This window comes from Homalodisca vitripennis, chromosome 1 (assembly GCF_021130785.1).
Source record: "Homalodisca vitripennis isolate AUS2020 chromosome 1, UT_GWSS_2.1, whole genome shotgun sequence".
In the NCBI taxonomy this organism is placed as follows: domain Eukaryota; kingdom Metazoa; phylum Arthropoda; class Insecta; order Hemiptera; family Cicadellidae; genus Homalodisca; species Homalodisca vitripennis.
The window spans coordinates 123,056,939-123,077,025 of NC_060207.1; the positions used below are offsets into that span (position 1 = coordinate 123,056,939).

Below are 20,087 nucleotides of genomic sequence, written 5' to 3' on the forward strand. Positions count from 1 at the left end.
CAAAGTCAAAAATGTTCTTCATTTTTGTTTTTTTTTTTGTTTGTTTAAGATTATAAATATTTAGTACAAGTTTTTTTACAATAACTAACAAACACAGTTATGCAACATTTATCATAGAACTCAACAACAAAAATCTATGAGTCTATCACAAAAAATGGATTTTTTATAATTTTTTAACCAAACACTTACATTTTTGCTCAGATTAGCCTGGCACTGTACAGCCAGGAAGGCGTTCATGGTCGCGGCACTAAAAGGGTTTAAAAAGATCTTTTTTATTCGTTTAAAAGGTAAATTAATTGTCCATCAGAAAATATAACACAATAAAATGTTTATATAATTAAAGAAATTAAAAACTTCTTTGACAAAGACTTCTACGGAAAATTTATTTTTTTATTTTGATCTTTCATGATAAAAGAGCATTTAAAACACCCTAAAATCATGTGTAACAACCTACTATTATAAAATAAAACACAATTATAAATATTAATCAAGTGGTAGAGGTTTGTTTTGCTAAAAAAGGCACAGGTTTTGAAAAACATTCAGTTAAATTTTATTTTTCACCATACAATTTTTTAAAATTATTTTCAAAATGTCAATACTATAATGATTTAAAACCATTTAAAAACAATGCAAAATCATGTGTAACATAACATTACTTACTAAAACGAAACTCAAAAAACATAAATATAAACTTACTCATGCAAGTTTCAAACTCTACAACGCTGTCTTCATTACACTCGGACGCATAACTGGCACTAACATATTCTTCTAATAATAGTTTTCTTATGTGACTGTCATAACTTTTTTTATTAATTTTGATATCTAATATAACTTAGAAACATTTTAAATAAATAAAAACACACAATTACATAACATAAAAAAACATTTTAGTTAGTTGTTTACGTCACCTACAATCAGTGCAAAGTAGAAATAATAGTTGAAAAGGCTAGTTTAGTTCATACATTTGCGTTTGGTATGATATCAGCAAGTATGGTATAAGTTATAGAGGTACTGAAAATGAAATCGTCTCGTTCCGAGACTTCAGCACTTTTCGCGTAGGAACGTCTTGTCTTGGAGCAAGACTCTCAGCACTCAAGCGTGTTTTTTACATTGTCTCGTAGCGAGACCACTGCACTAAAAGGGTTAACCTATCTCCTACTATGGCAGCTGGAGTCAAATGCACAACTGCCATCCAGAACTGCTGATTCAAACAATACAATATTTATGTTGGTTAAGTTCAATGGTAACCAGTAGATATAATATTTTTTGGGGTTTCAACTGTTCTTAGTATTTTAAGAGTTAGAAATAAAGAAAATACATTAACTATGAATGAGTAGGTTGCCTAAGGACTTACCATAAATATTGTTGTGTTCAACAAGACCTCTGCCCTCCCCGAAGATGTAGACACCACCCTGATGGCCATTGTATATTTCGTTGCGGCGGATAGTTGGGTTGCTATTGGATGTGATCCAAACACCAGCAAAGTTGTTAGAGTGTATCCGGTTGTCTATGAACTGTCCCAACCCATTTTCATGCACATATATTCCTCCTGTTTGCCCATGATGGATCTCACAGTGGACCACTGTAGGGTTAGCTTGTGCCTTTACTTCAAATCCAGCTATCCTGTTGTTGTGGATGTCATTCGCTTCAAAAAATCCCTGTAAACATAAAGATGGGAAATGATAATCCGGCCAAACCTGCCACATACTACAGATAAGGCAATGATATGATAAAATATTAATAGTAAAGACATGGTTTATATATTACAAAGTACTTCCTGTTATTTTAGTAACACATTACAATACAAGCAATGACAACAAAACTATGATTGCTCAAAACATTTAATTTTATGTAGATTTTTGTAGATGTTTGCCAATTGCAATCACACTCAAAGAAGCACTTAAGAAATATTTCTGCATAACTTCACTGAACATGACCCCCAGAGCCCAAGACCAACTCCGTTCAAGTGTTACACAGGTTAAGTGTACAAAAGGACCCCATTGTCCTAATTTGCTGTCAAAATAAAAAGGCTTATTCATTCAATCACCTTTTCCTGAACTTTAGAAACTCCCTTTATTACTGTATGGGTTACAGTAATTTGCCTCAATTATTCTTTCATTATCACTTCTTCCTAGTCTATCGCTAGCTTCACTTAACATCTTTTCATTGGTTTTCAAATTTTTTTCTCCTACTTTTAATTTTAAACACATACTTTCAAAACTGTTTTTTCTTGTCTGTTTGATTTCTTTCTTCTCTAATAGTCTTTTGGATTTTTCTTCATATCCTCTTCTCTCTCTTTGCAAGATTAGCAAAAGAGAATCAGTGTTGTTTATATCTTCTTTCATTCTGTGCCCTAAGTATAGTAGCTTTTTTTATATGCCACTTGACTCACAGAAATATAAGTACCTTGGTAATTGGTGTCAGGTATTTTTCTCGATAATTATATATGTATTAGTCGGCGTTGAATTAATAGCTAAAATCAACGTCCTAACATAGTTCTAAGTACCACTTTTACCTCAACCACTCAACCAGTGAAATCCAAAATCGTCAAAACTTGAATCTGTAGAGAGCTTTTCTTTGGTATTTACCAACCGGAAGTGATTCTTTTTCTCGATAATTAATATAGGTAGTCATGTATAGTTTAATGATAAACAAATATCGTTGTCCTAACTCAATCAAAAAATATAACTTTTACCTCAATAACTGTAGAGTTTAATCAGTAGAGTTTTTCCGGTGCATTTTCCGACCGTCAGTTTGATCTGAAACCCGAGCAACGCTCGAAAATTGCCCTCCTTTTCTAAAGGGTTTTCGGCCGTCAATAACCCAATGTCCCCGAAGAGGTAATTTATTTTCTCCATAGAATATAGTAGTGTCAATTATACACTTGAGTGAAGCTCTGTTTTGTTCTTTTTCTTTCTTATCGTGTGAATCCAACATCACATTGGTGCCTTTACTCGGTCAGAATCGAACTTCATAAAGTTTCTGTAGCTATACAAGAAAACTTGTGGTACTAGAGTTGCTGTGAGAGTTGAATTTGCCTATTACATCTTTCCACTTTCTATATGGCGTAGTTACTAAAGCTCCATATTTATGGTATTTACCTTTTACCAGTGAACTCATTGGCAAATAACACACAAACACATCGTCCCCCGGATCTCCCGGTTTTTGGACCCTCCTCCCCCCCCCCCGAACGAAAATTTCTGGCTACGCTACTGGTATCAGGCATCACTTTTGTTTAGGTACAATTTTAAGGTAAATTTTGAACTATTCCATTTAATACGCTCATTGACATAGATGACCTATTATAAATTAATATTCTACCAGAATCAGAAAATCCTCTTTTTACATATTCTTTATCCCTATGAGACAGGGACAGAATGCTTTAATATTTTAATACAGTTTGGTACTTAATCCTTATTCACTGGATTCTTTAAAATTTATAAAACTATTTCTATAATCAAATATAAATAGTTGGCAAGTCTTTAGATTTTGAATCTTTTTTTCCCTCCAATAGCAGTAAATTCTTGTTTGTCTAAAAGTATATCAGTTTTCTCTTCCCATCACATTATCCTGATCAAATTATCGTAATTGATCACAATTTTTATCAAAAATTCTATGCTTTGGCTTGAGGCATGAGACTTTCCAGTAAAAAATTACTTAATCCTTTGGATTCTAATAGCTTTTTTTAACCCAATGCTGAAACACCCCAGATATATTGACTAGTTGTTACTCAGCACTTATGTACTTAAAGTGCTGCCCAAAATGCACAGCCAGCCAGTTTAAAGAAGAATTTCATAAGTTTTAAAGAAAAACTCTCAAAGCTCTCTGAAAAAATATAGCAGAATAAACATGTGTTTTAAATTTTTAAGTTTAAAAGATATCCTTTAGTATAATATCTGAATAAAGCAAGTTTTAATTTGTTTTATACATAAAAACGTTTTTTTCTAACGTTATTTAAACATTTTTATTATTCAAAATTTTAAATCACATACTACAAAATTGAGTTGTAGGGAAATTTTTTTGTGTATACTACTATAATAAAACAGCATTCAGCAAATTTAAGCAAAAATTATTTATACACAAAGCTATTTAAAATGTTACTGTAATAAATTTACATAAATTAATACAATTCACAAACACTACATTAGTTATTATATACCTGAAAATACTGAATAGTACTGTACTTGGTAAAGATCAATATGAAATATAATTCAAACAACCATTGTTAACCAAAGATATATATGACAATGTTAATATTTGCGATAGGAAACAGTAAGATATATATATATATATATATATATATATATATATATATATATAATATTGTTACTTACTCATTATTATGGTGTAAGATGAAACACAGGTAAATTTTAAAACAAAAGTAAATATTGATATGTTTAACAATGTTGAAATGTATAATACAACCAAAATGCAATAAAAAACAATCCTAAGAAAAAATGCAACAGATGTTTCATAGCATTTTTCAGTACCAGTGTGCAGCGTGATGACAGCTGATGCACAGTTATATCGGTAGCAGTTTACAGATCAATCATAATAATGCTAGTTAATATTAAATAATACATTTATTTTGACGTTTTACGATAAAGTCTACAGGGTTTATTTAGCTGTCATTAGACATTTGTGAAGAGCTGATGTTGATATATCATAATCATATTGGCTTTTTGCACCAATGATTGAAACCAATTTTATTTCTCTTAGAAACAAAGGATTAATGACAATTTGTCTTGTTACACAGTGATAACTTGAAGGCATCTTACAAAAAATATCACTGCTTTCCAGAAAATTACATTGGAAAGATTGATGTGCTCTATATCAGGATGGCCACTTGAAACCTTATTTTTAAATTCTTGGCTTTCCCGATCAAAAATCTCCGATTCCCTAGACCACTTTCAAACCAACTGAAATATTTTATTTAACCCTTAAGTTGAATGCTACAGTGACGAATTTTCGTCACCAGCTGTATTTGCTGGAAATACCATGAGTGGCCTAGCAAATTTCATTGCAAGCGATACATGGAGAAATTTAGTGAAGATTCATCACTACCACATATTTTAAACTTCTTTGTTTATATCTCTGTTCTTTAAATGTGTCAACATACATTGTGTATACCTAATAAATTTTCCTTTCTGTGATACTTGGAAAAATTACGAGAATAAACAATTAGCAACTCATGATACCATAGGAAGACTGCAGCCTAGCATTGCGGGTCAGAGGTCTGCAGGGCACGAGTTTTCACAGTATAAGACCAGACTTTGCCAGTCTTTTCATACAACCCAACAATTAAACCAAAGAAACTTTTATCTGAACTTTACTTTTTACTTCCTTTATCTCATTTCAAAGGAATTTGCAGACAATCAAAGAAACGGATATAATTTAATACTATATGTCATATGCTCTACCTATATTTTTAAGTATAATAGAAATGGTAGATTATGTTGTTCGTGATTAGACCATTAAGTTCGAGATTTCAGCTTCCACCACATCACTGGTCGTAAAACTCATGAATTCCCAAGCATATTCGAAGCATTTCTATTTTGTATCTGAATCAAGTGAAGAGCTGCAGTATCAAATATCAGAATCAACCTATTTGTAGTAAAAACTCTAGGGACATGATACATGCACTTTTTCACGATCCCTAAAATTTAATGCATAATCCACGCTTGACCAAATTTTTCATCAGAGGTGGCCCCAAAGGGCCCTGGTTACAAGTCTCACGAAAGTGTCGTAGCTATGAAAATATCACACTTCCAACCAAAATACAAAGAATGCATCAGAAAGTTATCTACTATGAAAGTTATTGAAGTTACCTAACTCAGTTTATTAGCCTATTGTATTCATTTAGCATTATAGTTAGTAATATAATTACTTTTATGAAAAAACCCCTTTTGACGTGACAACGTCTTAAATTAGGTTTGCGGCTCGGAGTCACTCATGAAAAAGTGTAACGCCCCGGTAACGTTACGATGCCCGTCCAGTGGGTCCGCCGCACGGGATCCGCACGGGATAAAGCAGATAACTGTGGGTCCACCGCACGGGAATAAAGCAGATAACTATGTTTATTCGTGAAAATGTGGAGTGCTTAGATTCGTCATTTACAACAACTACAACAATAAAGGTAAATAATTGTACACTGATATTTCATTATCGTAAACTATGATTGATTGATTAATTGTTAGATTGACACAAAAGTTGAGAAACTGAGTTTATAGGTTATGTCATACTATTGACAAATGTTGATAGTGTTAAGTAAATTATTAGTTTAAATCACTCTGCAATCAATCGTAATTCAGTCGATTGAGAAGAAACAGCGCGTATTGCTAGTCAAACATTTAAAATAACAAATTATAACCTCTAAACTGTCATAACAGTGCGACCAAACAAACGAACTAAACCGACCAATCACCACGCGCGGAGTTAGAATTTAACTGTGTTTAGCAAGAATTTCAAATTCCAATTTTAGTAAATGTTTTATTCAACTTTACCATTTACAATAACAAATTTTAATTAATTTCAAATTATGTACAATGTTTTAGTAAACAAAATATATTTCTATAGTTAAAATTTGTGCAATTCTTATTTTCATTCAATTCCTTGTTCCTATTGTGCAATTTAATAATATTCATATCAAATAAATATTCTACCGAGAAAAAAAGACGTTGTCACGTAAAAATCTTCGCCCGTAAAACCGACTTTACAGGCAACCATAATTTTTTTTTATATATAAAGTACTCTGACCACCGCCGTGGCTAGGTACTAATAATGGTGTTGACATGTCATAATCTCAAAACTCAGTCATTTCTAAAATATTAATAGTGACAGTATGTAAGAAAAATAGAGGGAATCCAAGTCAGCTAATAGTAATAGATAAATGTGGGAGCTTTTAAATATTGTTTTTATTAGCTAAATTGATACTGCTATTCGAGATTAGAGCTTAGTAAGCAGTTTAGTGATTAATTTTTATTATATAGACAATCAATTATCGCGGCATCACACACAACATCAAAATCGAAGTTTTTTAATTTCTTAATGAAAGCACTTATACAAGTAATATTATGTAGTCCTACGATATTTTTGTGTGAAGTAAATATTACTTGTCTTATTGAGAGGATCAGAGGTTAAGCAAAAATTTGTGATTGGCTCTTCTCTGGTATGAATAATTCAGACACCACAATTGAGTTTGCTTGTTTGTTTTGACAAACAAAAATATATAAATATGTATGTCCTGGAAACCACCCCCCCCCCCCACCCCCCCCCCCCCCCACCCCCCCCCCCCCCCACCCCCCCCCCCCCCCACCCCCCCCCCCCCCCACCCCCCCCCCCCCCCACCCCCCCATGGCATGCTATATGACAGAGCCCTTCCTTAAGTTCAGCAATGTGAGCGATCTAAATGCATCCATACCTTGTCTTGCCATTGTCAAATAACACACATTTGTGTGTGTAATGGTTTTTATATTTCATAAGCCAATAAATTTTGTTTATTTTTGCTACAGCATATTATAGTACATTAACCCTTTTAATGCCAGACATTTTTTCAGTGACCATGCGAAAAATGCCAGCCTGTTTTCAAAAAGTACATGCGAAGAATGCCAGGCCCTTTTTCCATAATTTGACAACTATTTTAAAAAAAATGTATAACTTTTTTATTTATTGAAGGAAATTATCCATTGAGGTGTTGTTTTTTATGTAATAATGTGGAGTGTTTAAATAAAATGTATTAAAATTTTTACAAATTTATATAATTTATATTTGTAAAAAACAAAAAATAAAAAAACAAAAAGTTAAAAAAAGTTAGTTTGAACATATAAAAGTACTTTTATTATTAGCCTTAACTAAAAAGTAGTCACTGGCAATTGTACTATATTTATTTGTCAACACACACACCAAATTCGAAGAACTTACTTTGAAAAATAGAGAAGTTACAGCATTTTATCAAAAACCTTGTAAAGTCCACATTTTACAGTAAAATTCAATAAGACATATTTTGGTCAGTTTCATTCAAAATCACTTTATTTACACGCGTTGTTTAGCCCAATGTATAAAATTGTTTGTTGAAATAATAAAGAAAGTAGGTTACATAAAATTAAAATTAATTATTTACAATATAGGGTACATAATTTAAAATTTTTTAACACTTGTGTTTGCAGAAGCACAAAGTATGAATCTCCCTCTTTATACATGGTCAAATCTATTTACAATAATCACAAAATTAATAATAATATAAACAAACTGAAATAAACAAAAGAAAAGCACGAATATTTCCCATTAAAACATAACCTAGCAACAACGTATTACCACAGCAACCAAAGACGCTCACTGAATGATTGGATGTAAATAAGGTTGAAAACAGCTTATATACGTCATCACATGTTGAGCATAGAGTAAAAAAGATTTTATTGTATCAATAGTAGTAGTGTCTAGATACAGTATGCAAAGTTTAGTGGCATTTGGTCAATAATTAAAACTACAATATAACAAAAACCGGACGAGCGCCCCCAGCGCACGTCGGCATTTTTTGTAAAACCTAGTGACGTGCGCTCGCGGTGCACATCGGCATTAAAAGGGTTAAATATTCAAAAGTACTTAAAAGTAAAAAGTATTTAAGTATGCTTTAACATTAAAATGTTTGTTCATCGAGGAGCTAAAATGATTTTTAGTCCTTTTTAAGATACTTCTGTAATTCCAATTTGTGAATAAAGTTTTTCCACCGGTTCCTTGAGGTTTTAACAATTTTATTGTTCTGCAATATAGATGCAAATAAATTCTGTATCAGAGCACATAAGTGTAGCTGGATGTACAGTTTTTGTGAAAACCACATCCAAGTTTCATCATAGTAGCGTTTTAAAAACTGTTGTAATAATACTCTTTTAAAAATTATATAGTCTTATGTTAGAAGGTGAAAATATAATCATATTTATTTAGTTTTTGATATTACAGGACTGGGAGTAACCCTATAATAAGAGGGAATAAGATATGGGGAGGCCAGAATGGAGGAGTGCTGGTGTACAATGGTGGTCTGGGCCTGTTGGAGCAAAATGAGATCTTTGACAACGCAATGGCCGGTGTTTGGATTAAAACTGACTCTAATCCCACTCTCAAGAGAAACAAGATTTTTGATGGTCGAGATGGTGGAATTTGTATTTTTAATGGAGGCAAAGGTAAAATCGTGTATAACTCTTGAAGGACCAGATAACAATTTTTAATTAAAAAAAGCCGTCTTGAATTAGTTGTTTTTGGTTTTGTTTTTTAATACTGTAGCCAGAGTTAATTTTACTAAATGACAAGAGTCACTCTAAAAGTTTTCAGATATATGAAGTGTTTTTGTGCTAGACTTAATAAACATTAGGGGAGTACAAAGTACTACCCTCCAGTATCAAAGCAGTTTTGATTAGTGGTGGATAAAACAAGAATTTTTGAATCCGAATCTTGAATATTGTTTCCTGATTTTCTAATTTAGAGTCCCTAATAGCTTTTTACACTACCTATGATTCAAACAAAATCATCACCAATTAAATGTTTTAGAAACTGTACGATAATATAAAAGTAATCCAAGAATGTCACTCTATTTTAATAAGATATGCAGAGCTCCTGAAAAATAGCTATATTTTAGCAAATGCTATATCCCCTACTTTTTACTTAAATTAATAGATTATACTATGCACCTTTATTCTCAAATAATATATTTGTTTAATTTATAAAACATATTTTAAAATTAAAATGCTTGAAAACTTTCAAAAACACCCCTGGTCAAGGATAAACTATAAACATAACAAGTATGAAAATTGCAGAGTAAACAACAATTTGCAGTTGTATGTTTCCTATCAGAAGAAAATTTGTCAGTAAAAAATTAATGTTACAGATTAAATCTTTCTCGATATATCCTTTGTATAGTTAGCCAATGTAAGGGTTCAGTCACATGTCCATTATGAAACGCTGCCTCAGCAGAAATGATAATATATACAAAATTCAAATTCCATAGTTGAATGTTCTTGAGATAATCAGTGGAAAACGGACACAGACCAATAGACAGACAGAAGAGGAATTTGTAAGTGACAGAACCTAAGTGACAGCTAAGCAAAATGTACAAAATTTGAAGTTTATAGCTCAATTCATTCTTAATCCTCTGTACTTGAAGGCACTATTTATAATTTTTCCTTGGCTAGCTCTACTGGCCACCGCCATTTCGTCGGAAGCGTGGATTAATTTTTGCTGTAAGATGTAATACGTCCATAGCTCGTAAGGCCAACATTACCGGCCACTAAACGTAGCAGTTATTTTCTAATATTCTCTTTGTTTTATAATGAATGGTGAGTGCTGGAAGCTATCGAGCAGCTTTATTTTAAAGTAATTTTTAAGTAAAGCAGTAGATTTTAAATTGGCCTATAATTCTATTCTAAACGCTAACTGTGCAAATAAGACAAATGATGTTTAGTGGGCCTATACACTGGAAGCGATAGAAACCTAGAAAATTTTACTAGAAGACATGTGCTAACTATTCTTGACTACATGTAGGTATGTATTTTTAATAGTTTTATTCCGTAAAAATATGTAAAGACTGAGAAATATGTAAAATAGTTCGTGTCTGAGTATAACATGATTCTATAGGCCTGCTTTATAACATTTTATTTAAATATCTTTGTTAACAATATACGTATAAGAGTTAAATGTCCAAAATGTCCTCGTATGTTTATCTTTGTGTGAGAAAGATTCATTAAAAATAAATTTTAAATTAATATGCAAATGACATGGAGTAAATTGAAAAATAATTCCGATCAAACGACAAATAAGGCCAATGAAAGTAGCTCGGCTATCTGTACTGGCCATACGAGTTGCAAGGACAAACTATGGTAAAACCAATGTGAGCTGTCTGCAACCTTGGTGTGTCCAGTGCTGCTGGGCTGTCAAACACAAAGGGTTAAGATATCATGCAAATGTTATGGAGGGACATGCACCATCATAGAACTCTTTATCTTGTTAATGTACAAATTAACTGGTAAAACAGATTCAGGGGTATTGAAGATCCCCTATAGAATGTAATGAAAGTCTTACCAACCAATCTACCGAATATCACATGTAAAAATGTAATATGATTGAGTCAGTCTGTTTACAAGTTTCCTGGTTTTAGGAGATTCTTGTATTTTAACATGAGAATTTAAATAAGATAGGAAGAGCAGTCTTACCTCCACAAGACTGGAAGGATATTCTTCTTCTTCATATAGTGTGTTCTAATGTCTCTAAAACAAAGAAGAGAAAATATCCTTCCATTATGGTAAAGGTAAATCTGCTTTTCTTACCCCATCTAAATTCTTTAGGTAATATTTAGTTATTCCTTTTTCATACAGAAATCAGTATTTAGTTCAGAATTGAGAAAAAATTTGTATTTTGTTATCGGAATCGAATTTATGTTGTATTGGGTCACCCCTAATAAAAATGATAGTAACAATAATATATGAATGCTCTAGCAGAGCTGGCAACGAATAACAGAGTAACACTCAGTTGGGTACCGGGTCATGAAGGTATTCATGGGAATGAAAAAGCGGACATCCTCGCCAAAAAGGGAGCAGAATCCACATTGGTGGGGCCTGAACCAGGTTGTGGGATAGCCTTCTCCAACATTAAAGCTCTGGTCAAAGATTGGGAAAAGAGGACAAGACACAAGAATTGGAGTAGAGCCTCAGGTTTAAGACCATCCAAATTGTTTATCTCTCCTTACGCTAAAGGGTGGACAGCTCTCCTAGACCAGAATAAGGAGGATATAAGACTGATATTAGGAATGTTGACAGGACATGGCCCTCTGAGGAAGCACCTTATGAAGGTAGGCCTTAGTCAGAGCAGCGAATGTAGACTCTGTGGAGAAGAGGAGGAGTCAGCGGAGCACATTTGGTTGGATTGTCCTGCCATCGTAGAGACTCGGAAAATATACTTGGGAGCATATCTCCTCAGCCCCAAGGACATTAGAGAACAGGAGCCCTTAAATCTGATTGGTTTTTGCAAAAGCCTCGATCTTTGAGGGCACAAATTAAAGTAAGGGAGGCGCAAAGGTCCTTTTTAGGACTAAGTGCGGGGACAAACTGTCCTCTTCCCTCAGGAAGGAACATTTTTATAGAATCGGGCTATATTCTTATTTCTCAGTAACAAATACCACAAGAATGAGAATCGAGAGATTAGAGCACAATTTTGGAATTAGAATCGGAATAGAATTTTGGTTGAACTAGATTTCTTGAGAACAATGATGAGTCACAAGCAATGCTACAAGTTTGCTGCAGCAAATATAAGTCTGTGACTCTGTCTCCACAGGGTGATTGCTTCACAATGACAAATTATGTGTATTGCAGTTTTCTGAGAACTCCCTGCAGAAATGATGTATTTCTGTAGAAAATAATGAAAAATATATTCAGTGTCTTCTGATTTTAACAATAGGTTTATTAAATATATAGCTAAAAATATATAGTTTATATTTAGCTAAACATATTTGATTAAAGCTAACTGAAATAAGTTGTAATTTATCATCATTATCATGTTATATGTCTTGTAATGATTAAAATCCGAGAAATAAACTTTCTTCATTTCTTGCTTTTTTTAATGTAATGTTTTGTATGTAATAAAGTAGATATTACTGTGAAATACTGATGACCTATAGTAATATATTTGGTGTATATGTATAGGTGTACTAGAAGAAAATGATATATTTCGTAACGCTCAAGCTGGAGTACTTATATCCACCCAGAGTCATCCTATACTCAGGAGAAATCGTATATTTGATGGTCTAGCTGCAGGTGTGGAGATAACCAACAATGCCACTGCCACCTTAGAAGATAACCAGATATTCAACAACCGGTTTGGTGGTCTTTGTCTTGCCAGTGGCGTGCAGCCTATCACAAGACGTAAGTTTTACACTCCTTTCTTGTCAGTGGAGTGTACCATATCACAACATGCAAAATCTAGTAAATACATTTTACAGGTTTGATATGCGAGTTCTTTTCTTTTTTGGCTTAGTTTTTCTTTGCAGGCTTTAATTTGGTAAGAAAGTATATTCTATGGTGGTATTATATTCTATTCTATTTATATTCTATTGTGTTTCTATAGTCAACAAGCTTTGAAAATCAGGAATATATTACATATTATTCTCAAATTTTCTGATATCAGAAAAAAACCTTGAGTATGCTTGATTTTTTGTGAATGCTTGAATAAATTTATCGTAATCTTAGATTCACAATCTATAAGGTGTCTCTGAACTCTCCTTAATAACTTTTTTAAGTATTATTCTTGGACTTATGACAAAAGCGCATTATCTCCCTTATTTATCAAATGATATTCTTGATCCGGGATCATTGGATTTGTATTTCAATTTTCTAACTAAAATGTAATGACTGTGATATTTTTATTATGAGAAATTAAAAAAAATATTTAAGCTTTTAAAGATTTTTAGAAGCCGCCATTTAAAAAATAAAGCTTGTACAAAGTTATTATGTTTATTGTAATCAGATAAAATTGAAAGAGCAAATCTGAGTAAATGTAATCTTTTTAAGAATCTGACTGCGCTTTTTTGTTTAAATTTTTACTTATAATTATTCTCAAATCTTTGTAACGCTCATTGAATATTAGCCCTGAATACAAGTGCTCTTAATTGTTACATGTTGTTTTGTAGTTATTTACAAGTTCCTAATAGTTTGTAAGGTGTATTTATACCTAAATAATAATTGTGTGACTAGTTGATAATTGCTATAGTTAAATTTTAAATAATTATTAATAATATGTTTTAATAAATTTCAATGCTAAGAATTTTTTGTAATCTGTTATAGCTATTTTGATCACCATTAGGAATAGGAGTCATTAGAAAAATTGATATTGATAGTTGTTCTGTTTTATGTCACTAAACACGATTTAACTACATTGCATAATTATGGCTGTTAGTTAAATTAACTATTCTAATCCAACTTTATAATTTCAGTTAACAAAATATTCAGTAACCAAGATGCTGTAGAAAAGGCTGTGAGAAATGGCCAGTGTCTGTACAAGATCTCTAGTTATACATCCTTCCCTATGCATGATTTCTACCGCTGCCAAACATGCAACACAACAGACCGCAATGCCATCTGTGTCAATTGCATCAAAACATGTCATGCAGGCCATGATGTTGAGTTCATCAGACATGATAGGTATGTGCTCTTATTTATATATTTTAATAAATGTATTTGATTTGTTGTGTTTAAGACTGACCACTAAAAATGGGTGATTTCACATTTGTTTAGTAAGTTTTGTGTCTGCTATTCTTGCAGTGAATTATATAGGAAGTTTTAGTTTACAATCGATTTAAGAGAGGATAAATGGTAGAATTGGCCAACAAGAATTACTTTTACTTAATCTTAGAAACATCTAAATCAGTTTGAAATTAATATCCACCAGCCCCTTACAAGAGAAACAAAACTACCAGATTATATTAAATTAAATGCCAGAAAGAACGTCACTACATGACAATTTCATCTAAATCTTTAGTAATCCAAACATGCCGTGTCCTGCAATAGCTCCTGTCTATAGTCTTTATAAGTGTAGAGTCTCAGAAGTGATATTGGAATATATATAATTTTTTTGCAAAAGAATGTCATTATTTTTAAAGAGCAATACAATTGCATGACAAATTAGTTGATAAAACAAAGCAACTTTGGATGTTTTCTAAAAAATCGGAACATCAAGTTTGCTTACAACTTGTCTTATTTATTGACAGGAAACGTGTCACTCAATTCAATATGTAACATCCCAGTTGCCAATAAAAAATGTACATTGTTGGGTTTCACAGGGCTTAATTTGAAGTCCAATTCTATTTCTACTAATATATTCATGATTTACCCACCAATCTAGAAAATTATTGTTGTGGAGTAATGTATGCAGATGACCGTTCTGTACATGTTGCTTAGTATACAGATCAGGAACTGGTCAAATGACATTTGTTTGCAATCATCATCAAACATCGGATTTAAACAATAAAAAACACAGTTTCTTCACTTCGCTATAGCTTAGTCTCCAAAGCAAATATAATAAAATTAAATAACCATTAAAAATTTGTGTTTGAATCAAGTTATCTTTGTAACATTTCTTGAGTAATTGGCTCAGTTGGAATCACCTTGTGGGCTATCTCTGCAAAAGGTTACGCACAATGTGTTATGCATTTAGCCATTTGCTTCATGTATGTAATAAGGAATATTGTTTTGACTTTATCATCGTCATATCCAGTCGTTTAAGAGGTATGAAGTCACCTCTTGGGGGTAGCCTAGTAAGAAAAACTTTCAGAAAATTAGAACTTCAAGAATTTAGAAATGGACTCTCAGGACTGTATGGCAGGTGAGTTTTATATGCCCCTCTTTCAAGAATATTTAAATCATGACAATAGCAGGATTGATGGTGTATGAAGCATGTATAAGCAACCAGTGCCAGATGCAGGGTGAGCCCACACAAGTCACCGATATTCTGTATAATTATTGATATTTGTTTGTGTGTTCAGGTTTTTCTGTGATTGTGGTGCCGGAACGCTGAGCAACCAGTGCCAGTTGCAGGGTGAGCCCACGCAAGATACTGATACTCTGTATGACTCTGCTGCACCTATGGAGTCTCATACTCTCATGGTCAACTAGATTGCTCTTCAGTACATCCACCAAGTGGTCTCCACCCTAGTTTATTTTATCACCTTGTATTTTTTTATCTTATAAATGTATACATAATATATATATTTTGAACTCGTTTATGTCAGAATGGCATGGTAATTGTTAATTAGTGAGTGCTAACGTATCGTCGTTCATGTAAATACGATAATCACGTACCGTCATATTTAAATGAAATGTTAAGTTGTGTTTGTATGTGTATATTTAGATTGTATTTAACTTGTAATATATGTATCTCGATGTTTGGCACAAAAGTTTATGGAATCGTTGTGCCAATGGACTTTTTTCTATTTTAGGGCCTATCTACTGTCAGAGGCTCTTGTAAGTGCCATAAACTGTTTAGTCATGGAGTTGACCAGGAAATGGGTTCAGTTGTAAGTAGTCATCACTCAAGACTTGAATAAGAGGGAAAAAAGTGTTTTATAAGTGATGAAAACATATTCTACTAAATTGCCAACATATAGTAACTATAATTTAATTATAGTTTTTAAATAATTAGTCTGACCAATTAATGAATACGAGATTACCAAAAGTAATCTCATCTTTCCTAATATAGTTATACATTTCTGAATATACTTCTACTTTGTTACTGTTGAACATCACATTAGCGATACTTATGTAAAATGTCAATTTAGAAGTATAAATAAGATTTTTTACAATAAAATATTTATTTTTAGTTTGATGAGAGTGAAATAAATAAAAGATTATGTTGAAAATAGGGACGGGTCAGTTCTACTTTTTACATTCAATTAATTGAATTTATAGTTTTGGTAATAATTCTAAAAATAAATATCTGTTTTTAATAAATGTTGAAATATTAAAATTAAATCAAAGTACAACAAACATTGATGGTGTCAATTACATATGAACAGCTCATTGGGGATGTAGTAATGATCAACCACATTTGCCAATTTAAAAGTTAGAAGTAATACTAATAAACTTACTATGTATTACTTTTGTTAGTAGCACAATGTTGCTGGCTGTCAAGGCTGCAACAGGGGAAGTCGGAAGGGAGAGGAGAGGTTATGTGTGTTCACACACTGTCAAGTTAACTGACAGATTATTGTGGGAGAGGGATAGGTGGAGCTCTTTAGGTGTTAACCTATACACACCTCTTTTGCTCTTAGAGCCTGGAACAGTGCGAACCATCTCTGAATTATGTTAAAGCCAAATAATTATTTTATTTATATTTTGAAAAAATTGTATTGCATAGGATTACATAGATGAATTGTGAAAGTATTGTTTTAATTAATATCTTAATTCTATTCATTTTGGAGCACAATGAAATAACATTAAACATTAACTGAAATTGATGTATTTGTGTTTTACATTTAGCAACACTATATTTAAAAATATGTCTACTATTGAAGTTATAATTTAAAATGTTGTTTTTGAAATATAGTAATTCTATAAAGATAATAACTCATTGGTATAGTGGGGTCATTGTGAAATAACTAAAATACAATATAGTGCTACATGTACCCATTTTCTCTATTTGTACATGTCGTTACGATTTTGTTTTTTGTCCCACGTACAATTGCTGTCTGTCTTTATGATGAATCACAACATCATTCATTGTGTTGCATAACATCACATCATGCCACCTATGTTGTCATTATGTCCATTCATGGAATTATGCTGATTCTCTAGAAGTTTTTTACACTAAGAATTGAAACTGACCCGTCCCTGGTTGAAATTATATTAGATTTTTTATTTACCAAATATTTATACATCAATATTGTTTAGTTGTACTGGAATCCTTGTTATTTGTTTAGTTGGAATGTGAATGTGTATTGTGTTGATGAGCTTTAACTCAATGTTTGTGTATACACTGTATATAATAGTTGTACTGCATACAGTAATCTTTAGATTATAATTTTTGGTTTATTACTGCTGTAAATTAAGAGGCCGGCACTCACCGCTAAGATCGTTCAAAAATCCATAACCTTAGTGCTTTCTTTTCATATTTATCTAGATTTGTATTTGATAAAACAATCATTTATTTTGTTTATTAAATAGAAACGCCATAATTTTGGAAAATTATTGTAATTTTTATTTAAAGCTTTAACTGTCTCATCTAGAGATTATTTTCAGTAATACAAAATAAATTATGTTTTTATTTGATTTACTTTTACAAGTACAAAGATATAATCAGATAATTACTTCCAAATGTTCCAAAACAACAATAATTAGTGCCAAAATATGGCAAAAATTTACATAACAAATTACTAGACAATTTGTTGTGTTTAATCTATCAACACTGCTGGAGGTTTCTGAGCCAAAGGTTGTCGTAGTTATGTTTGGCAGATTTTTTTTTTCCAGTTAGATAGAAACAACTTTGCTTTCTGCATATACAGTGAAGCTCTGTTATAACATATTCTCGCCGACAAAACCAATACCAGCGTTAAGCGAGAGAAAAAAAAAGTAAACTCGGGGGGGTTTTATGTGCTTTTTGTCTCTGAAGTCTTTTTTAAGGCATTTAAAGACTATTTAGTGCCTGGGGGACATATGTAGAGTAGTGATGTGTCGTGGCTGAGACTTGAATGCATAGTAACTACAATAATGATTCAGAATTGTGAATCGATCTAGAGATTTGACAATTGAATCTATCGAAATTCACTGTGTTACATATTATTATCACCTAATATGCATTACCTAAATTACTGATTGTTTAAACATGATTTTGTCACACTTTCTGTTTCAAAAAGCTGCTCATAAATAACCTAATTTATATATTTAAGGTTATTTAGATAACTTTTTTTCAATTCACATTTTCTATATTTATATTCATGCATTGCCACAAGTCTGCAGTTTACTCGAGTACACGATGGCTGATTATCAGCAACCTGATGATTATTAATTTTTTAAATTCACAATTTGTGTAGTTGTATTAATATTTCATCTGTGAAATATATGTATGTTTATATCTTTATTATTTTTTTGCAATATCTTAAAGAATTAGTAATGAAAAGTTGGGTGGTTGGTTATGGCAGCGTAGTTGTGTTTTCAATGATAACGTGCTGTCACCTTCACGTCTAACAAAGTTAGTTCAAAACCCATGATTTGGAGGTACAAAAAACGTTATAACTGATCAAAATGTACTAAAATATGTATTGTACAATTGGGAAACCTTAAATGTAAGAATTTTTGCATTAAAATAACATTTTTTTTTTCGTGAAATGTAATTAAGATGATAATGGAAAAATATTATACACAAGAGATGTTATAAAAGGGTTTCACTGTATTTGTAAATGTCAAAGTAAAACATAGTAATTGTCTCAGAACATTTACAATATAGAAAGAAAGAGTGTAACAATATGGTACAGATACTTTTGTCTTTTCTAAATTTCCCTCTCTGAGTCAATGGACGTGCTATTTTGTTATATGTAGTGGACTATAAATATTCAATTTTTTATTAATATCTTGTTTAAGAAAAAGAAAAATTTGCCTTTGTACTACAGAAGTAACAGTTCTAAATCTTAAATATGTTGATTATAAAAAACCAAACTAAATCCGAAATTTTGAAATGAAAAATATCTATTCTTTTATATTACTATATAAAAACATAATTATGCAGAATTTAAATGATAATTAATCCTTCCTTCGTAATTTTTATTCTATTTCTAAAATGAAACTAAAAATTTTAACTCATCTTCTGTACAATCATGTTTTTGAAGATGTGATTTGTTACATTTTATAGTTTAGCATTTAATGGGTTATTAATGGTAAACATTTAATCAAAGTTATTAAACCTCTTTATGTGAATTTGATTAAAATTTTAGTTTCTGTGGGTATAGCTTTAAAAATTATAAGATATAAATATAGTTTGAGGTTCCACTCATACAAAATTTGAATCAGTTCGGCTCAGTAATCAAGCCTTAAGGTCTAATTATAAACTATTCTAAACTGAATTGTCACTGAAATTTGCTTTTATAATTGCTAAAAAACAACTGATTTTATAATTGTTTATTTCTTGAGAACTGTAATCCAATGCACAGTAAAGGTAATGCAACACGTTAAAGTAAGAAAATGTACCAAATGTGTCACAGCACTTTCATATAATTTGCTTGATTTACCTTGTTCATAATCTTCTTTGTGTCTGTTTGGTCACATTTACCACCTGAGGAATATGAACCTATTGGTTCTGTTTCTTTTTTAACGCTTAATGATAGTGGTTTGTAACAATTTTGTTACAGTTTCAAATCCTTTATAATGAAATTTATAGAAAAAAAAACATTAAACACATAATTTAGGCATATCACCAAAGAACCTTATTTTAAATCAAATGATTTGTTTTAAGACAATATGCAAAATAATAATTTCTTCTTCCCTATTCCCTTTCTAATGGAGAAAATAGTAGTACATTATTGGAAATGATGCTATATTGCCCCAGTCCCCACAGTATCAGTTTTA

At 31.6% G+C, this 20,087-nt stretch overlaps 2 protein-coding genes across 2 annotated transcripts in view; one reads left to right on the forward strand and one right to left on the reverse strand.

Annotated features, from left to right (window-relative positions):
• Positions 1-19,429, forward strand: part of LOC124352940 (F-box only protein 11) — a 72,678-nt gene extending 53,249 nt beyond the window's left edge. Inside the window, exons 8-11 of the mRNA XM_046802680.1 lie at positions 8,948-9,176; positions 12,684-12,902; positions 13,970-14,177; positions 15,518-19,429. Coding sequence (XP_046658636.1) covers positions 8,948-9,176; positions 12,684-12,902; positions 13,970-14,177; positions 15,518-15,647 — 786 coding nt within the window. The 3' untranslated portion in view covers positions 15,648-19,429. The remainder of the gene's footprint in view (positions 1-8,947; positions 9,177-12,683; positions 12,903-13,969; positions 14,178-15,517) is intronic.
• LOC124370704 (F-box only protein 11-like) lies at positions 381-2,679 on the reverse strand. Its single transcript, XM_046828997.1, has one exon. The coding sequence runs from the start codon at positions 1,704-1,706 to the stop codon at positions 1,320-1,322; it is 387 nt and encodes a 128-aa protein (XP_046684953.1). The 5' UTR covers positions 1,707-2,679; the 3' UTR covers positions 381-1,319.
• Positions 19,430-20,087: the final 658 nt, after the last annotated feature.

Coding starts and splice junctions, on each gene's coding strand:
- LOC124370704 (XM_046828997.1), bottom strand. CDS start 1,706: ATGTGGCAGGTTTGGCCGGATTATCATTTCCCATCTTTATGTTTACAG.